This window comes from Microcebus murinus, chromosome 16 (genome assembly GCF_040939455.1).
Source record: "Microcebus murinus isolate Inina chromosome 16, M.murinus_Inina_mat1.0, whole genome shotgun sequence".
NCBI classification, from domain to species: domain Eukaryota; kingdom Metazoa; phylum Chordata; class Mammalia; order Primates; family Cheirogaleidae; genus Microcebus; species Microcebus murinus.
Genome location: NC_134119.1, coordinates 59,470,859 through 59,489,187, shown reverse-complemented (window position 1 = coordinate 59,489,187; position 18,329 = coordinate 59,470,859). Strand labels below are relative to the sequence as shown.

Sequence of the window (18,329 nt, the reverse complement as noted above, 5' to 3'; positions counted from 1 at the left end):
GAGTAGGTGATGCGGGAGGCCAGGCCTTGGGGTTGTCATTATTGAAGTTCCCAAACTTCTTGGGAACGCTGGTCCCATGTTGTCCATTGATGGGAACAGGGCCTAGCCCTGTCGCCAACACAAGCCCCCTGGGCTGTCCTCTGAGTGCCACCCTCTGCCCTCCCCCTGCTTCCACCTGAAGAGGGCTTTGCGGATGGGCCCAGATAGGCTCCAGGAACAATTTCTGCAAACTATCAGTTTATTTGCTTAAAATACCTATTTCCTCAGAGGCAGCAGGACTGTGGTGACGAGGGCCACTGGCTCTCAGTCACCCCGTGCCTTCCTCCGCACGGCTTGCACCAGCAGCTCTGAGTAGTGTTCCAGCAGGGCGTGTAGGTCTGGGCTGCCCAGAGGGCACGCTGCAGGTGGGGAGGGGGGCCCGGGGCTGGGCAGGCCCTGGGCTGGGGCCACATCAGTCCCAACCAGCCAGTCACTGGCTTCCAGCTGGCTGTGGATCCAAAGGAAGGTGGAGGCCAGCTCAGTCTGCACCTGCTGCTGCTCAGCATCCACCTGGTCACTGGAGACCAACTGCAAGGGATGCCGACCTTGTCATGGGCCACCTGGGCCAGGCAGCCTGAGGAGCCCCCTCGACCCTTTCCCCTGCCTCTCGGGCTTGGCTTACCACATGGTAAAGGTCAAGGGCTTCTTGGAAGGCAGTCTGCAGCCTGTGTAAGATGTCTCCTACACTGCTCAGCTCAAGGGGAGCTGGGGACAGGACCTCAGCTGGCACCCCAGGCTCGCTCCAGCTCCTGGGGCTACTCCGGTGCAGACTCAGCGCATCTGGGGTGGAGAGGAGGCAATGAGCAAGACACAGCTTCCTCCCAGCTGGTGGGAGAGAGGCCAGGGCATCTGGGCCGAGTCCAGTTACTGTGGTTGTGTCTGAATACTTGCTCAGTCCCCAGGCTCCTTCCTCCCCTCCTGCAGGTCGCTGCTCAGATGCAGCCTCTTCCCATCATCCTGTTCAGAACTGCCAGCAATGACCCCTTCTCACTGCCTGATCCCCTTTCTGATGTCTCTCCCTAGCACGTGTCACCTCATGACACATTTGACACTTTCCTTACAGATTTTGCTGGGGTATTGCCCCTAACAAACATGTCAGTTTTGTATTGTCTTGTTTACCACCATGTACCCAGGGCCTAGAACAAATCCCAACAGGTATAAAAATGCTCATTAAATAGTTAAGTAAATGAATGAATAAATGAGTGAATGGCACAGTCGCTGTGGCTGAGTTGAGGGTCTACCTTTGGAGCTCAGCCAGTTAGCTGAGCTTAGGGGACGGTGCTTTGTTCCAAGGGTCGTACTCACCTGGGCAGTGCTCCAGGGGGGAGACGGTGCTGCCAGGGACTCCAGGCCTGGCCTCTGGAAGCTGGGGGCTGCTGGAGCAGGCAGCAGGGTCGAGGGGCTCACAGGCCGGGAGCCTTGGGAGTAAGGCAGAGCTGTGGGGCTTCAGGGCGCTCGCATCCACTGGGCTGGGGGCTCGGAAGCTGGCTGTTGTAACTGTGATACCAGGCTGAGGGTCCACAAGTTCCTGGGACCAGACACACGTGGTGGGTGGCTCCAGGGGCGGTTGGGGCAATAGCAGGCTGTCACAGACACTTGACAGGGTCAGCCTCAGGCCGGCGCGGGCATCGTGGTTGCCCCAGGAGTGCATGGCAGGCTCCTGGCCCTTACTGCCCGAACTGGGTGTCGCTGTGGTAGTGATGGCCTGGAGCTCCTGGCCCAGGGAGGCCAGCTCCCCCATGGACGATGGCCTTCCGAGGGGCCTGGCCAGCTCAGCCATGACAGGGCCCTCACTGTCCCCGAGGGAGATGCTGCATGCCATCTTGGCACGGGAGCTGGCAGTGGCCTCCATGTAGGAGCAGGTGGAGGGGACGTGGATACCCTGAGCCAGGCCTGGGCTGGGTGCTGATGTGGGCGTCGGAGGCTTCCTGTCTGTGGGCAGCACTGAAGAGGGAGGGACACGGGGCGCCAGTGCTGAAAGGCAGGGAACTGTGAAGGAAGTAGAGGCTCTCACCCCGCTGCAGAGCCGATGCCCAGGCCCCACGCAAGGGGGCCGTGGGGTCTGAAGAGACACCCCACAGCTTAGCTGGGCACCCAGGGCTGTTTGTCTGGGCTTGGGGCACTCAGTGGGCACCAGGGCAGCCTCAACCTTCCTCCCCGAGAGGACCAGCAAGCTCACCTCTGAGGTGAGGACGAGGCCTGCTGGCTCCCGGCCCTGTGCCCCGAGGGAGGTGGCCCCAGTACCTGCTCTCAGGGGCTCTGCTCGGGGCTGGCTTCTCCTTCGGGCTGTGGGCTTGACCTCTGGAGACGTCACGAGGCGCTGGGGCAGCCGGGTGGGGAGGGTGTGGGGGAACCTGTGGGGAGGAGGCCAGGTGGGAGGGGGACACTCACGCAGCCTGCCCTAGGGTGTCCGAGGGACACAGCCCCGCCGGGGCGGCGGTGTATGGAGAGCAGGCGGGTGGGGTGAGGGTTTGCCAGCTCCTACCGGGATGTCTTCCGGAGGCTTGAGAGGAACTGGGCTGAGATGCTCAGTCGGGGATTGTAGTAGTCTTCGGCCTCGGAGACCTTCATGTCTCTCAGGGAGCCATGGAAGAGCTCTAGGGGAAGGTGCCCGGGGCCCTCAGAGTCCTTGCAGCCAGCCAGCCGTGGACGCAGGCAGACCCCTAGAAACTCCCAACAACACACGCACCCAGGAGCAGACAGAGCAGGGAGAGGGAGAGGTGTGCAGCCCAGTCTTTAAGAGAAAAGGGATGCTCCCCGCCCTGCCCCACCCTGCCAGGGACAGCCCCACCCAGAGGTGTCCACACTGTGCCCAGACTGCACCGACAGCCCAGGCAGGGCCCTACCTTCCGGGTGGCTGTCAGTAAGTGTCTCAAAGTGGTGGCGGAGGAACTTCTCCTGCTCAGGAGTCTGGGGCAGAGAGCTGGTGCACATGCCTGGCCCCTCGGGCTGGGACAACTCCCCGGTACCTGGGCATCCTAGAGAGAAGCCATCAACATCATGAGTCATGGGCAGGTGCCAACTGTCTGGAGAAAGCTGCACTTGCCCATCACACACCCTGTTGCCACCAGGCTGAGAAGGAAAGACTCCGTCTTCCAGACAAGGAAACTGAGGCTCAGTGAGTGCCAAGTCCAGGGCTGATGTGGGGCCAGTGAAGATATATGGTGACCATCCCTAGGCCAGCACAGATTCTGGTAAAGGGCCACTGAGGCAGAGGAGATTGCCATGACTTTTTGGAAAACCCAAGCCAGATAGACAAGCCTCTTACTCTGTGCTCTAGCTGGCATGTCTGGCCCTGCTTACCTGGCGTGGGGGGCGTCGCCATGGCAAACCGCGAGTCCGGGTCAGGCCGTGGAGGGGAGGGGTGGGCAGTGGCAGAGCTGCACTCCAAGTCGGCCTCGGACTCCCCCGAGTCTGAAGGAGCAGGGTGTGGTGTGTGGTCAGGACTGAGCTCCACTTCTCTGGGCCCCAGCTTCCCCGTGTGGAGAATGGGGATGATGACAGTGCCCACCCTCCATTTTTATGGACAAGCCAAGTTGCACATCAAGGAGGTGGCAGAGCTGGGCTCCAGCACCCTCAGGAAATGGCAGGGACCATATCTGTCTGTGGTGGCAGACTCTGAGCTTTAGGAAGACTGGGTCAAAGTCACCCTGAGTGCTCAGAAAGGGGCCTGGCTGAATGAACAAACTGTCACAGGGTCCCTGCCTGCCCTACTCACCCTCAGGTGGGCTCTGATCCTTGGAGCTGACGGAGGAGACCCTGAGGTAGGAGTCGCTGTGCTGGTCTCCGAGCCCTTCCTCTACCTCCTTCTCGCAGTACTCGCTGCAGCACCAGCACGAGTGGGCAGAGGGAGAGTAGCTCACGCTGGCGAGTCACCACCCAGAGCCCCTGGGCACCCACGCCCTGCTCCTCCTGGGAGACTGCCTCAGCGTCTCCTGCCTCCTCCAAATGCCCCCTCCCCCAGGAACCCCTACACCCCACCTGGAACCAGGGAAACCAAGGCTACCTCTGAGGCCACAGGGCTGGGCTCCTGCCCCATCTGGGCCTCACCCGTCCCCTGGGAAAGCGGAGAGCAATCATTTACATGCACCATCAGCTGGAGCCTCCTCTCTTCTTCTAGGGCTCTCCTTGGTGCAAAGGACACCCACCTGTCTGTCCCTGTGACTGTCACTTCTGCCTCCAGGGAGTAGACGAGCTCACTGGCCTCAGGTGACTCCCTCTGCTTGGGGAAGGAGGGACGCCTGCAGCCACCCTCCTGGGGACTCTCTGACTGCGGGGTGAAGAGAGCACAGCTACTGCACCCAGGGCCATGGTGTGGGGGGGAGGACGATGTGGGCAGCTCTCACCTTCGGATGTGTGAGCCAGGCTTGTGCCCAGTGCTCTGCTCACCATGGGCTCATCCTGTGCTCGCCCTGCCATCAGTCCCCTCACAGATGAGGACTACACATGGCTGCAAGCACGTAAGAAGCCTAACCCTCTTGGAGTTATTTACGTGAAGTTCAAGAACAGGCAAAACAATCCATGGTGAGAGGTCAGAACAGTGGTTACCTTGGCTGGGGACACTGGCTGGGAGGGGCACGAGGGATAGTCTAGGAGGCAGGAAGTGCTCTGTATTTTGACCGGGGTCGTGGATACATATGAATTACACCAGTAATTGGTCAAGCTATATCCCCAAGCTCTGTGCGCATTACTATACATATGTTATACCACAAGGAAGAAGAAAATTTATGTAACAGCATAAAAAAGCATTGTGTTTGCAAAATAGTAGAGTAAGAGCTAGAGCTGCCAGGGATCTCTGAGGGCCCAGGCCCTGTTCTTAGCACTACATTCCTGCAGAAGTCCTCTGAAGCAGGGATCGTCATGGTGGCTTTTGGAAAACCCACGCCCAGAGAGATAAACCTTACTTCAAGTCGCACAGCCAGGAAGGGGCGGGGCCAAGGCTCTATCTACTCAAATGTCCCCCACTGAGGTACAGGCCTGCTCTAGGGCCCGAGCTCTTAACTCCTAAGTGATAGTGACATCCCTGTCTGCCCTGGGAGGTCTCACTGTGCACCGGCCCAGGACTCACCCTCCTGCCCTTCACCATCTCATGTAACCCTCTCTACAGCCACAGAGCGGGGCTCAGCCTATTTGCAAAACCAGAGCTCTTGGGCCCCAAGCCCTGTGTGGGCAGTCATGGTGCAGGGGCTGCGGGCCAGGCGGGTGGGCAGCACGCACCTCGCTCAGCAGGCCTGCCAGGTTCTGTGGCTCCACCGTGTCCAGGACGGAGTCCTCCAGACTTTCGGGCTTCATGGGGGTGAAGTAGCAATCCAGGTCCCGGGCATCCAGGATGGTCTTGAGGGGCTCCTGGCCAGCCCGCTCCGCCCAGCGGCCATGTGGTTGGTAGCTGCGCTTGCCATGGAAGGCTGAGCCATCTGCTGCGTCCTCGTCTCCTAGCTGGAAGGACATGGGACAGTCAGGCAGCCAGGGAGGTGCTCACCAACTGCAGCAGGGCCACGGACACTGCACAGACCTCACCCAGCCTCTGGGCTTTACACACTATTCAGAAGTGGCTTCCCGATATGTATCTCTGTCACCTCTCTGCGCCCCGCTCCGGCCCTCATCCACCCCAAACCAGGCACCTCGGCCTCTCTGCTCTTCCTTGAACATGCTAATAAGCACAACCCTGCCTCCTGGATTTGAATGGGCAGACTGTTCTGCCTAGAACATTGTTCCCCAATATGTGCATGTCCCACTCACTTTGACTCTGCTCAACTATCATCTTCTCAGTGAGGCCCTTTGTGTTTACCTAAAATTGCTACCCCCAGCACCCCTTATTTTCCTTCTTGATTCTGTTCCCTTCACAGAACCTTTCAGCTCCCAGCATGCTACGTGGTTCAGAGTTAACTCGGACACTGTCCCTCGCCCGCCCTGGCGAGTGAGCCTGTGGAGGGGAGGTTTTGTCTGCCTTGCTCAGCGCTGTGTCTGCAACAGCCAGCACAGTGCCTGGTACAGGGCACGTGTGTTGTGGGAGCGAAGGGCTGTCTAGGCTGAGACTGGAAGGATGACAGAGGTTCTCCAGGGAAAGGAGAGACATGGAAAGGGAAGGGGTCCCCAGAAGAAAGAAGAGCCGGGAGAGCGCCCTCCTTTGCCAGCCCCTAGGCGTCCACCCTCCCTGACAACTCACCAGCCGCTTTGCCCAGAGCGGCAGCTTGCCGTTGGTCAGCAGGCACCGGGGATCTGGAGGGACACATGGATTCCATGAAAAGAGGACAAACACCCAGTAGGCAACAGGCAGCACAAACAGGCAGTTCTCCAAACAGGAACCCAGGATGACAGATCAAAAGATGCTCAACCTAATTGTCAGGGAAATGCAAATTTAAACAATGGGACACAACACTTTACTCGTAAGACTGACCAAGATTAAACGCCTGACACTACCAAATGCTGGCCAGAAAGTGCATGGGAATGAAGGGCCCATGTTGGGTGGGCAGTAACTGGACTTGAAGAGCTTCTGGGGCTTTCTTTTAAAATAAAATATGTCCTACTGCCAGGACCCAATGGGACCAATCTTCTGCCTCTGTCTTGTAGACACTTTCACACCTGCCCAAGGTGGAAGCCCAGGACGGCCCAGAATAGCCTCACTTACAACAATGGTGAAAATTAGGAAAAACTTACATGCCCACCTGGAGGGGAAAAACTTAAAAAACTGTACTCTAGGCCATGTGTGGTGGCTCACGCCTATAATCCTAGCACTCTGGGAGGCTGAGGCGGGTGGAATGCTCAAGGTCAGGAGTTCAAGACCAGCCCGAGCAAGAGCGAGACCCCGTCTCTACTAAAAAAAAAATAGAAAGAAATTAGCTGGACAACTAAAAATATATAGAGAAAAAATTAGCCGGGCATGGTGGCGCATGCCTGTAGTCCCAGCTACTTGGGAGGCTGAGGCAGGAGAATTGCTTGAGCCCACGAGTTTGAGGTTGCTATGAGCTAGGCTGATGCCATGGCACTCTAGCCTGGGCAACAGAGTGAGACTCTGTCTCAAAAAAAGAGAAAGAATCTTGACTGACATTATTGAGCTTCAGTGTGTGCCAGGCCCGGAGAACAAAGTAGTGGGGGCAAAATCTAGCACCGCTTCCTGACGCTGACACAGTTCCGAATAGGGCCCCTTTCCGACCTGGATCCAGGCTGTCTCTGAAAGGCGTCTTCAGCAGCTCTTCCGGTTCACACTCTTCCTCCAGCTCATCCTCCGTCTGCTCTCCAGGACTCAGGGAGTGAATCTCACGGGGCAGGGATGCGTATGTCTCCTGTCTAAAGCCAGGAACGAGGACAGCAAGGAGAGGACACAGGTAAACAGGGTGGTGGGGACTTGCCTAGAGCTGGGCACGGGTGCTTCGGGTCATGATGCTGCTGGGTCTCTCACCTGACACGCCCCCTCCCCTAGAAACATCATCCCAATGAATGAGGGATAATAAAGACTGGGCTCGCAAATAAGACAAACTGTGCCAGGGCCACAGCAACGGGACAGAAAGCAAAGCAGATGGTAGGGCTGTGGTCCTGGGCTGCTAGGTTCCCTTCAGATGGTGGCAGTGAGGTTTTGGCCCCTTTGGCGCATGGGAAACTCAAACATACTTGATGTGAGGAGGGCACAGTGGCCAGGACTCTGCTCATCCTCAGATGGAGTGAGCCTCAGAACCAAGAGTCAAAGGGATCTGCCCACTCTACTTCCTCAGTGCCTAGATCTGTGATTCCTCCAACAGCACCTTAGGACAGGTGGCCCACAGTCCCCCTGGTGTCTGCATGGAGGCCAAGGCAAAGCCTCACGATGGAGAGGCACAGACAGGGACACATCCAGGGGTAGGAGAGAGAAAACCAAAAACTTCCCACTTAAAATGAGCAACTCCCCAAACCAAATCTAAAATCAAAAACCAGAACACGAGTTCACTCCAAATAAAACTGGTTTTGCAGCATGAAGCTGTCAAAGAAATATATTTAGAGGACTCAAAGAAATAAGTGAAGGAACAGCTTCCATTTAAAGAGTGAGGACACCTCAGCTCCACTATACCCTTTTCCTGACCTCCCTGTCCCCACCTCAGCCCCCTGGGGCTTCTGCATCACCGTGCTCAGGGGCTCACCGAGCACTCTGCTTTCCCCTGTAAAACCTGCCACTTGTATGACTGCAACTTTGAATTCAAAGTCTGCCTCCTGCACCAGGCTGCTTGTGCACTGTGGGCAGGGCCCAGTGCTGTCTCAGCCATCGCTATGTCCCCAGCATCACTCCTCACAAGGCCCAAGACAGGGGATATCCCTCTGGTGGACAGATGGGGTGCCACCAGGACCTGGGGTGGCCGCTCCACTTCCTGTCCTTTGTATGCTGCTGCTGCTCACGCTGGTTGATCTCCAGCAAGTGCTGCTTCATGCAGTTGGTGATCTCAGGGCCCAGGTGCCAGATGAACACGCAGCTGCGGAGGCCAGAGAGATGCAGGAGAGGAAGAGTGAACATGGTGCCACTTGGCCACGGCCAGGGCTCCATCCCCCATCAGCTCAGCACAGGGGCTCTGGGCTCTGTTAGATCTACACCCTGGGCCCAGGTCAAGGCGTCCCAGCAAGCCAGGGCCTGCTCTGATAGCTTCAAGACTTGAAGGGGCTGTGGAGAAGTGGGATAAACCAAGGGAGTGACAAAAGGGACTTCCTTGAGCACCAACCATGTGCTAATTAGTGTGTGTGTGTGTGTGTATATATATATATAATCTTGTGTATAATCTTATTCAATATATATTCAATTCAATATATTCTTATTCAATTATCTTATATATTCTTATTCAATTATATATATAATCTTATTCAATTATATATACATAATCTTATTCAATTATATATATATAATCTTATTCAATGCTCATCATAGAATTTTCAAGGTAGATGGTGTCATCTTTCTTACAGAGAAACAAACTGAGACTCGGAGAAGGGAAATGACCTGTTCACAGTGATGAGAAAATAAACGACAGATCTGGGATTTGAACCTGGGGCTGGGTGTGACACCGAGGTCCACACTGTCCAAGGAGGGAGTAAGCTGGGAAGCTCAAGAGTCTCCCTACACAGGAGGGCTGTGGGCAGAGTGCTCATGGTCCACTCTCCCTGCTATATATGTCCCACCCCCTCCCAGAGGGAGGCCCAGCCAGGGGCAGCCTCCAGGTCTGTCCCACCTGTCTCCAGATACTGTGATCAAGTGACGACAGTCATAGGTGAATTTCATGCCGGTGATGATTTCTGCAAACGAAGCAGAGAAGCCACACTTGCCTTCTGAGTCAGAGGCCGCCAGGGCGGGAGGGCAGGTGTCCCAAGCAGCGAGGCACACCCACCTGAATGGCCAAACATCTTGGCGACGCACTCGCCCGAGTAAAAGTCAATCACTGAGATGCTCTTGTCAGAGCAGCTTGTGGCCAGGAAGGTGCCTGAGGGGTCCACATGGACCTGCCAGGAAAGAGACCCACATGTCACTCAGGCAGCCTGCGATTTCCTTATTGTTTGGTCTGGGCTAAACATCCCAGCCCTCGCTGACTAGGCCCCCTCATGCAGGACACTTGGCACATGGAATCATCCCAGGAACCCTTGCAACGTGCACCCTGGCAGGGCAGGAAACTGCTGATCCCATTTTACAACAGAAGAAATCCACCACCGCTACAACAGGAGTAATGGTAGCTGGGCCCCGTGCCAAGCACTTTGGGTACAAACTTCATTCTTCCACAGAATACCCCTATGATAGAAGCCATCTTTATGTGCAATTTACAGAAGATGAAACAGGCTCAAGAGGTGATGCTTGCCCAAGGTCACACAGGCAGCCCAGGCAGAGTGGGGGGCTGACCTTGGAGCCTGAACTCACAACTCTCCTAGTCCAGAGGAGGCTCTGAGAAGGTCCTCATCTCATCCTGAGTAATGCATGTCTGGCAGGGGCAAGCCAGGAGAGGAGTCCATGGCTCCCTCATTCCACCCACTATCCCCTATTGTTCTCAAAGGAACCCACTTAAATGCCCCTTCTTGGGGAAGGGCTTAGTAAATAAAGGTAAAGCAGGCCAGGTGCAGTGGCTCACGCCTGTAATCCCAGCACTTTGGGAGGCCAAAGAGGGAGAATAACTTGAGGCTAGGAATTCAAGATCAGTCTGGGCAACATAGTGAGACATTCTCTACAAAAAATAAAATAGCCAGGTGTGATGGCGCATGCTTGTAGTCCCAGCTACTCAGGAGGCTGAGGCAGGAGGATCACTTGAGCCCAAGAGTTTGGGGTTACAGTGAGCTATGACAACGCCACTGCACTCTAGTCTGGGCAACAGAGCAACATCTTGTCTCTTAGTTAAAAAAAAAAGAAGATAAAGCAGTCAGGGCCACCCACCCCACGCCCCCTCCCAAGCATCCTTGGTTAACCAGGCCTGAGCACTGGCCAGTGTGTGATCCTATGATTAAGCACAAAGGACACAAGTCTCAGGTGGCCCATCAGGGCAGCAGACAGACAGGGGCCTTGTGTGGGGGTGTCTGCGTGAGGTTTTCACCCCAGGGGCCCCTGCTTCTCACCTTCAGCAGGGACCCTTCATCACCCTGGGAGCCCTTGTAGCACTTCTTCTGCTTCCCATTCACAGTGTTGTAGACTCTGGGGAGATGGGGATACACCATGGCCTTCAGGGCCCTGCCCACCCTGCCCCCTCTAACCCTCTAGTTCCTGCTGCCCCCATCCTTGGAATACCCTGTTAAGTTTTGTCCCCGTCAGATGCCTGGACTGAAACCCCATCTCAAGTTGAGGGAGGCTGTGTATCAACCTGAGTTAACACCCGTCTCCCCCACCGCACAGCACAGCAAGCTCGGTGCCTGGCACCCAATCAGAAGGGAGGCAGAGAACCTCTTTGCTCAGCTCTGCCCTGCGCGCTCCCTCTCCACTTTCCCCTGCTCCCTCCTCCACACCCTCCCCAGGCTCCGGCTCAGAGGGCCCTTCCTCCAAGTCCTGCTTAATCCCCAGGGAGTCAGGTGTCTCCCCAGGGCCCCCATAACTCCCTGGGGACAATGCTCTGGGCTCTCCCTATCCCGGCCCTGACCACTCCGCACTGTCACTGTCTGGTCCCCTTCACTGGATTGTGAACTCTGTGGAGGGGCTGGGGCTGCCCTGGCCGCTGCCGTGACCCCGGCACCACCCAGCCCTGCTAGGTGCTCAGGGAATGCGGGTGAATGAATGGGTTTGTGACCCACATCCACGTCTCTCCGTCTCCCCACATAGGCCCGGGAGGGCCAGAAGGAAGCTCTGCCAACCTGGAGGCTAGGCCTGGGAGAGGCTGGCTTCTGAGAGACATCTCCTGGGTTCCTCACCCCGCCCAGCTTCTCAGGAAGATGAGCAGGGGGAGGAAAGCAGCCAGCCTAGGAGAGGACAGGCGACGTCCCATACTGGCCTGTTCAGATACCAGCTGGGCCAGCTAAGGGCCAGGGGCCGCCCCTCACCTCACATTGCGGTCCTGGCAGGCCACCGCCACGTACTTCTGGGTGATGTCAATGTCCATGTCATACAAGGTAGTTTTCTCTGCTACGTGGTGGGTACGGACAAAGTGTAGTCCATCCGAGGCCTGGCAGGACAGGCAGGGCCTTCAGAAGGCACCTCTGACAAGCCCCTCACCCCAGCCCCCAGGAGGCCACCCCACCCTACCCGCTGGGCACTGCGGAAGTAGATGCTCTTGTCGGCCCCACAGCTGATCATCTGGATGTCTCTGTTGCCTGGGGAAAGAAAAGGGAATGCACTAGGCAGGGCTGGCTGCATGGTCAGGGGCCCTAGCTCGGGAACTCCACTGCAAAGGCAATCACCCATCTTTACTGGGATCAAGGAGGGCTTCCTGGAGGGGGTGCGGTCGGTGCTGGGTCCAGATGGGAGCTGTGTGAGGGGGCAAAAATGGAGCTGTAGAGCAAGGGCATATAGGGAAGCAAAGGCTAGGGACACAGAAGGGGCACCATATCCAATCTGGGACTTAGATGGCTGACATGAACAGTAGTATGGAGGCAGGAATACAGCAGGAACAGGTGGAGACAAGCTGGGAGGCTCAGGCCATCAAGGACAATCAGAACATCCACAGGAACCTTGGGCCAGGCTTCAAGCATGTGCCTGATCTTCCAGAATGCTCACCGTCCACCTCACTGTACGAACATGAACACGGGCTCAGAGTCCTTGTGCCAAGGTACAGAGAGGGCAGGGCCAGGACTGAACCAGGCAGTCGCTGGTGCCAGAGTCAAAGCTGTTAAACACAGTGCTCTGACCCCAGGACTCCCCTCTGGGCCTCAGATCCTGTCTATGCAATGGGCATAATGACAGTCCCTGCCCTGTGAAGTTGTGTGAAGCCCATGACAGCGGCTGCTCCGTGGCAAGCACTATGAACACTCTTGCTTTTGCTATTCCCATTTCTTTATACAGTAAGAGCTGTGCGGCCAGGCATGGTGACTCATGCCTATAATTCTAGCACTCTGGGAGGCTGAGGTGGGTAGATCGTTTGAGCTCAGGAGTTCGAGACCAGCCTGAGCAAGAGCAAGACCCTGTCTCTACTAAAAATAGAAAGAAATTAGCTGGACAACTAAAAATACATATAGAAAAAATTAGCCAGGCATGGTGGTGCATGCCTGTAGTCCCAGCTACTTGGGAGGCTGAGGCAGAAGGATCACTTGAGCCCAGTAAGTAGTGTGAGGTTGCTGTGAGCTAGGCTGACGCCACAGCACTCTAGCCCGGGCAACAGTGAGACTCAAAAAAGTGAGTCTCAAAAAAAAAAAAGATTAAAAGCTGTGGTGAGGACAAAAAGACAGAAAAGACTTAGGGTCTTGGTTTTTCTTTTCTTTTTTTTTTTTTTTTTGAGAATGAGAGAGAGAGAGAATGAGAGAGAGAATAAGAGAGAGAATGAGAGAGAATATGAGAATGAGTGAAAGAGAGAATGAGAATCAGAGAATGAAAGAATGGGAGAGAGAGAGAATAAGAGAGAGAATGAGAGAGAAAGAGAGAGAGAATGCTGAAAATTTTAAAAGATTCGACCTCCAACCTTTGGATCCAGCTGTGCCTGAATCGGGAGTTTGCTCCTCCCTTTTCTGTTGAAGCTAGAGGGAGTTTTCGCGGCTACTGCAAGCAAAGGTGCCCATCTGCCGAGGCACAGGACTGGGAAGAAAGGGGCTCACCAGCAAACTTGATGGCCGTGATGGAGGAGGAGTGGTCGTCCAGGGTCTGCTCCAGGTTGTAGTTCTTCTCCGCATTCAGCACGTGGATCAGCCGGTCCCGACTGGCCGAGGCCAGCAAGGTCAGCCCTGTGAGAGGAGAGGATGGGCCTGGGTTCCCCGAAGCCTGCATTGTGACCGAGCTGTCCCATCCATGGAGAAGAGGTCTTTGGTTTTAAACCTGTATCCAGCTTGCCCCAAACCCAGCAAGAGTCGCTCCCTTAGCTCTGTGTGGTCTTCATGGAGTCCCCAAACCCTGGCATTTCCCATTCCTCACCACCTGCTCAGGGAGGATGAATCCTGACACGTGCACGGATGCTTCTCCATGCATGCCCACTGCAGACCTTCCAGCAGAGCCAGGGCCCTTTCCTGCTGAGCCCAACTCCTTGGCAGCCATGTCAAGCCCCGGCAACTTCTTGGCTTTATCTGAAATCATGGTCCCCTCACTCTGAGCTCTGGCTCCCCGGGCCTCGTGCAGACTTGACTGCTGGCTGCCACACTTCCTCCTTCTGCCCCTGGCTTTCCCTACTGGCCCCCTCAGACAGTGCCGACTGTGGTCACCGGGTATGTCCAAGGCCTAACAACACAACCTGAGGCTGTGCTGGAGGGGAGCTCAGGAAGGGTCTACCAGGTGAAGAGAGAGTTAAAGAAAATTTGGTGGCCAGAGGGCATGAGGGATGGAAGAATGAAAGAAGAGCATGGGGAAAGTCACCGTGTGACAGATCAGGGCGTAATTCCACCTCCCTTATAATCCTGCCAAAAATAAATCACCCAAATCAAATCACAAGGAAAACAGACTAACCCAAACTGAGAGAGATTCTACACAATGACTGGCCCGTACTCTGCAGAAATCCAAAGTTAAAAAGACAAATTAAGACTGTGGAGCCGGGCGCGGTGGCTCACGCCTGTAATCCTAGCTCTCTGGGAGGCTGAGGCGGGCGGATCGTTTGAGCTCAGGAGTTCGAAACCAACCTGAGCAAGAGCGAGACCCTGTCTCTACTATAAATAGAAAGAAATTAATTGGCCAACTAATATATATAGAAAAAATTAGCTGGGCATGGTGGTGCATGCCTGTAGTCCCAGCTACTCGGGAGGCTGAGGCAGGAGGATTGCTTGAGCCCAGGAGTTTGAGGTTGCTGTGAACTAGGCTGATGCCATGGCACTCACTCTAGCCTAAGCAACAAAGCAAGACTTTGTCTCAAAAAAAAAAAAAAGACTGTGGAAATATTCCAGAATGAAGGCAACAAAAAAGCCATGACACAACTGAAGTGTAAACCTGGCCTAGGAAAACAAAGGTGCTTTAAAGGACAACATTGGGACAACTAGCAACATTCGAATAGGAACCACAGATGACAGTAGAGTGAAGTCCCCAGATTGGATAAGTGTACTGTGGTCACGTACGTGGATGTCCTTGTTTCTAGGAAATGCTCATGGAAGCACTTGGGGTGAAGGAGCAGCATGCCTGCAACGTACTCTTCGGCATCATTTTATCGTGTATGTGTGAGCGTGTGTATGTACACACACGCACATACACAGAGAGATGAAAAGAGTGTGTGATGTTGTGAAACACATGTTTCAAGGCTCACAGCTGTCATCCATGGTCCCACCAGACACCAACTACTCCTTTCTGTGGCTCTGCCAGGGGGACATCCCTTGCCAACCCCCACCACACGCCACGGTCTCACCTGTCTCAGGCTTGGAGTACTCGAGGCACAGCACCTCGGCATCGTGGGCCTCCACCTTGACCAGCTCATCCATGAAGTGCAGCTCGTGGATCCTGGGAGACACACACGGCCCGCTATCCCCTGCCTAAGTCCCCACGGCCCAGCCCAGCTCTGCCACTGCTAGAAAGGTCAGAACAGCCACGTGGGCAATATGGGAACCCCCTTGTCACGGCCAGACAGCTTGGAGATGCACTAGTGCATCTTCTCTAGAAACCTGACATCACAAAGGGAGCAGCATCGCGCCCGCGAGCACCTCAGCAGGCAGTGGCCCCTTGTAGTTCACGGGCCAGAACATACCCCCAGGGATCTAGGACAGTCCTCTGGGGGCAGGGCAGGGGACAGGGGTCACAGGTCACCATCAAGGATAGGACCTATGGATGAGAACATTTGATGGTGGTAGAGACTCAAATCTAAACCTTCCTCATTCTCTTCAAATGAAATCAGCCAACAGGTCATCATAGCTGGCCTGTGACACAACAGGCCACACTGGTGGCCTCTCTTGTCTCAGTTAGCCCATCTGACAAATGGAGCTAAAACCAGCACTGGTACCAGAGGACACAGTGCTCAGGCCAGGCCTGGCACGGGGGAGGAGTGCTACACACACGTTAGCATCAACGTGAACACCGACACAGTGAGCTGGCCTCATGCAGTGACTGATACCAAAACAGAGGTGCCAATATTTAAAAGTCATAGAATTTCACAGAAAAAAAAATCTGCACTTTCTGCTCTTCTTTGACAGTGGAAAGATATGACAGCTTGCAGCCTGTCGTGGTGCTGCGCGGTGACCGTCCCTCTGTGGGGCACCTGCTTTCCATTTCCCTTCCACCCCAACAGCTCCAACACCCTGGTGGTCATGGCTGTCATTTGTCATCTTAAATCTTGCCCTGTGACAGGCTTATGTTCGGTCAGCACCTTTTGGGCTGATGACATCTTGAAAAACCTCTACAGGAAGGGGGTAAGCAGCCTGAGCCCTCAAATGTCCCACTCTCCTGGCCCCTCTCCCACAGCCACCAGGACCCTCCCCAGCTGGCATTTCACTGATAGTTCAGTACCATGTGGTGGTGAAAGTGCCACTCTCCCCCAGAGTCGTATGAGTTTGCCTGTCCACTCCGGAGGGCAAGTCTGCATGCCGGCTGCCAGGCTCTCAGTACTTACCTGATTTCAGCCCTTCTGGAAGCCCGTTCTCAGCTTAAGTTCCCAGAATGGCTGGTTACTGGATTGCTACTCACATCCCTCATTCCCGTGGGGCAGCCAGAGGTACCAAAGCCAGGGCTCCTCCCTACTGCCCCAAGAACCCAGCCGGAGCTGGGAGGTCTACGCTATACCCCACCAGGGCCCACTTGCCTCAGATTTCCACTTCGGTCGCCTGAAGCCAAATGCTGGCCATCAGGACTGACCTGCATGACTCGAACCCCGGCTTTCACGTCCATGGGCGTCGCATTCTCACTCCCCCGGTCTGGGAAGTGTGACGTGTCCTGTAGGTGCTGGATGTCATTCTCCACATACACTACCTTCAGCAGGGTCTGTAGGAAGGAGAGGGCTGAGGTCAGTGCCGCAAGGATCTCAGAAGCACCTCTGAAGTTCTGTGCCTCTCCACTGCCAGTCTCCCTTTCTTCATCAGTAACATGACTCCAATTTTGAGCTGGGAGTTTCACCAACCAGAACAGTAACTATGTTTCCCCACCTCCCTTGCAACTAGATGAGGGTATATAAATAAATTCTGGGTAATGAGATGTCAAGCAAGCAAATACTCTTCTGCTGTCTTTTCTCCATCTTGCTGACTGGAACATGGATATTATAGCTGGAGCTCCAGCAGCCATGATGGGTCAATAAGGACAAGGGCTACTCCCTCAAAGGACAGAGCAACAACCTGGAAGGCCCGTGGGTCTCTAAGGGCTTGTTGCAGCTGCCAAAACAATCTGGACTGATTACTACCAAACTACTTTTATGAGTAAGAAAACCAAACTTTTAACTCTTATATTGAGTTTTTCTATTGTGTGCAGCCAAATACAGCAAGTATGTCATAGGTGCAGAAGAGAAGACAGTGGCATTGGGTTGGGGTGAGGAGAGCAATAAAGGGACACCTGTGGAGCACCTGCCACACAATCCTGCATCAAGGGCCTTTTTTGTTCCAGCCACACTGATCTCTTTTTTTTTTTTTTTTTGAGACAGAGTCTCACTTTGTTGCCCAGGCTAGAGTGAGTGCCCTGGCGTCAGCCTGGCTCACAGCAACCTCAATCTCTGGGGCTCAGCGATCCTCCTGCCTCAGCCTCCCGAGTAGCTGGGACTACAGGCATGCGCTGCCATGCCCAGCTAATTTTTTTTTTATATATATATTTTTAGTTGGTCAATTAATTTATTTCTATTTTTGGTAGAGACGGGGTCTCGCTCAGGCTGGTTTCGAACTCCTGACCTTGAGCAATCCACCCGCCTCGGCCTCCCAAAGTGCTAGGATTACAGACGTGAGCCACCACGCCCGGCTTTACACTGATCTCTTTCAGATTTTCAACTCACCAAGCTCTTTCCCAGCTCAGCGTGCCTGTACAGGCTATTCTCCAAGTGTGGAGCCCTCTCCCCTCCCTTCTTCACTCCTCCCAGTCCTCCTTGTCTCAGCTTAGTTGTCTCTTTCTCAGGAAGCCACTCCTGATATCCCAGACAAGATCACATGATACCAGTATATACCCTACCAGCACCCGCAATCTTCTGTCATGGTGTGTGCTTATTGTACCTGTGATCATACACAATTTGCATGGTTACCAGTTCACTATCTGCCTCCCCCCACTAGACTGTGCCACAAGGGCAAGAGAAGGGTCTGTCTTTGTCATTGCTGTGTCCCCAGCATGCCCCAAAGCACCTAGCACAGACCTTAGTAAGTACCTGCAGAATAAACGAACGCCTGATTCAGGTCTGAGCTCCTCAGAGAAGTTCCCTTCGCCAACCTAGTGACACTAACCAAAATTTCTCCAGCAAACTTTCCTCCCCAGCCTCCCGTCACGGCTCTCTCCAGCGGTCTGCCAGCACCCCTACCTGAGGCCTCACTGCGTGGCAGCTAGTCAGACGGGGGAAGCCCCTGCCTGGCTGGGCCCATCAGGTGCTCTTCCAGGGAGTTCTGACTCAAGACTTAGGGAGCAATTTCATCTCTGTTGGGCGTGTCAGGCTGCCAGGAGGGACTGTGTCCACACACACCTGGAGAGCAGGAGCTGACTGGCAGAGAATTAGAGAACACAGACCATGTCACCTCAGAAAGAAAGAGAGGGGGAGAGAAAGAAACAAGAGGAAGGGACATGGAGAGCGAGCCCCTCGGCTCCTGGTTCTTGCCTCTAGTGAAGCCTAACATCTAGGTTCTGCAAGACTCCCTCCTGCCCCTGC

The 18,329-nt window shown here is 54.9% G+C and overlaps 1 protein-coding gene across 1 annotated transcript in view; it reads right to left on the bottom strand.

Moving 5' to 3' along the window:
* Positions 1-86: 86 nt before the first annotated feature.
* WDR62 (WD repeat domain 62) overlaps positions 87-18,329 on the bottom strand; it is a 31,654-nt gene continuing 13,411 nt past the window's right edge. The window contains exons 11-31 of the mRNA XM_012774953.3: positions 16,305-16,483; positions 14,922-15,013; positions 13,201-13,326; positions 11,699-11,766; positions 11,497-11,618; positions 10,585-10,660; positions 9,378-9,489; positions 9,222-9,285; positions 8,355-8,477; positions 7,193-7,326; positions 6,206-6,258; positions 5,257-5,475; positions 4,188-4,309; positions 3,758-3,861; positions 3,343-3,453; positions 2,886-3,017; positions 2,525-2,636; positions 2,284-2,393; positions 1,345-2,028; positions 662-819; positions 87-567 (exon numbers count right to left, since the gene is read on the bottom strand). Coding sequence (XP_012630407.2) covers positions 304-567; positions 662-819; positions 1,345-2,028; positions 2,284-2,393; positions 2,525-2,636; positions 2,886-3,017; positions 3,343-3,453; positions 3,758-3,861; positions 4,188-4,309; positions 5,257-5,475; positions 6,206-6,258; positions 7,193-7,326; positions 8,355-8,477; positions 9,222-9,285; positions 9,378-9,489; positions 10,585-10,660; positions 11,497-11,618; positions 11,699-11,766; positions 13,201-13,326; positions 14,922-15,013; positions 16,305-16,483 — 3,165 coding nt within the window. The 3' untranslated portion in view covers positions 87-303. The remainder of the gene's footprint in view (positions 568-661; positions 820-1,344; positions 2,029-2,283; positions 2,394-2,524; positions 2,637-2,885; positions 3,018-3,342; positions 3,454-3,757; positions 3,862-4,187; positions 4,310-5,256; positions 5,476-6,205; positions 6,259-7,192; positions 7,327-8,354; positions 8,478-9,221; positions 9,286-9,377; positions 9,490-10,584; positions 10,661-11,496; positions 11,619-11,698; positions 11,767-13,200; positions 13,327-14,921; positions 15,014-16,304; positions 16,484-18,329) is intronic.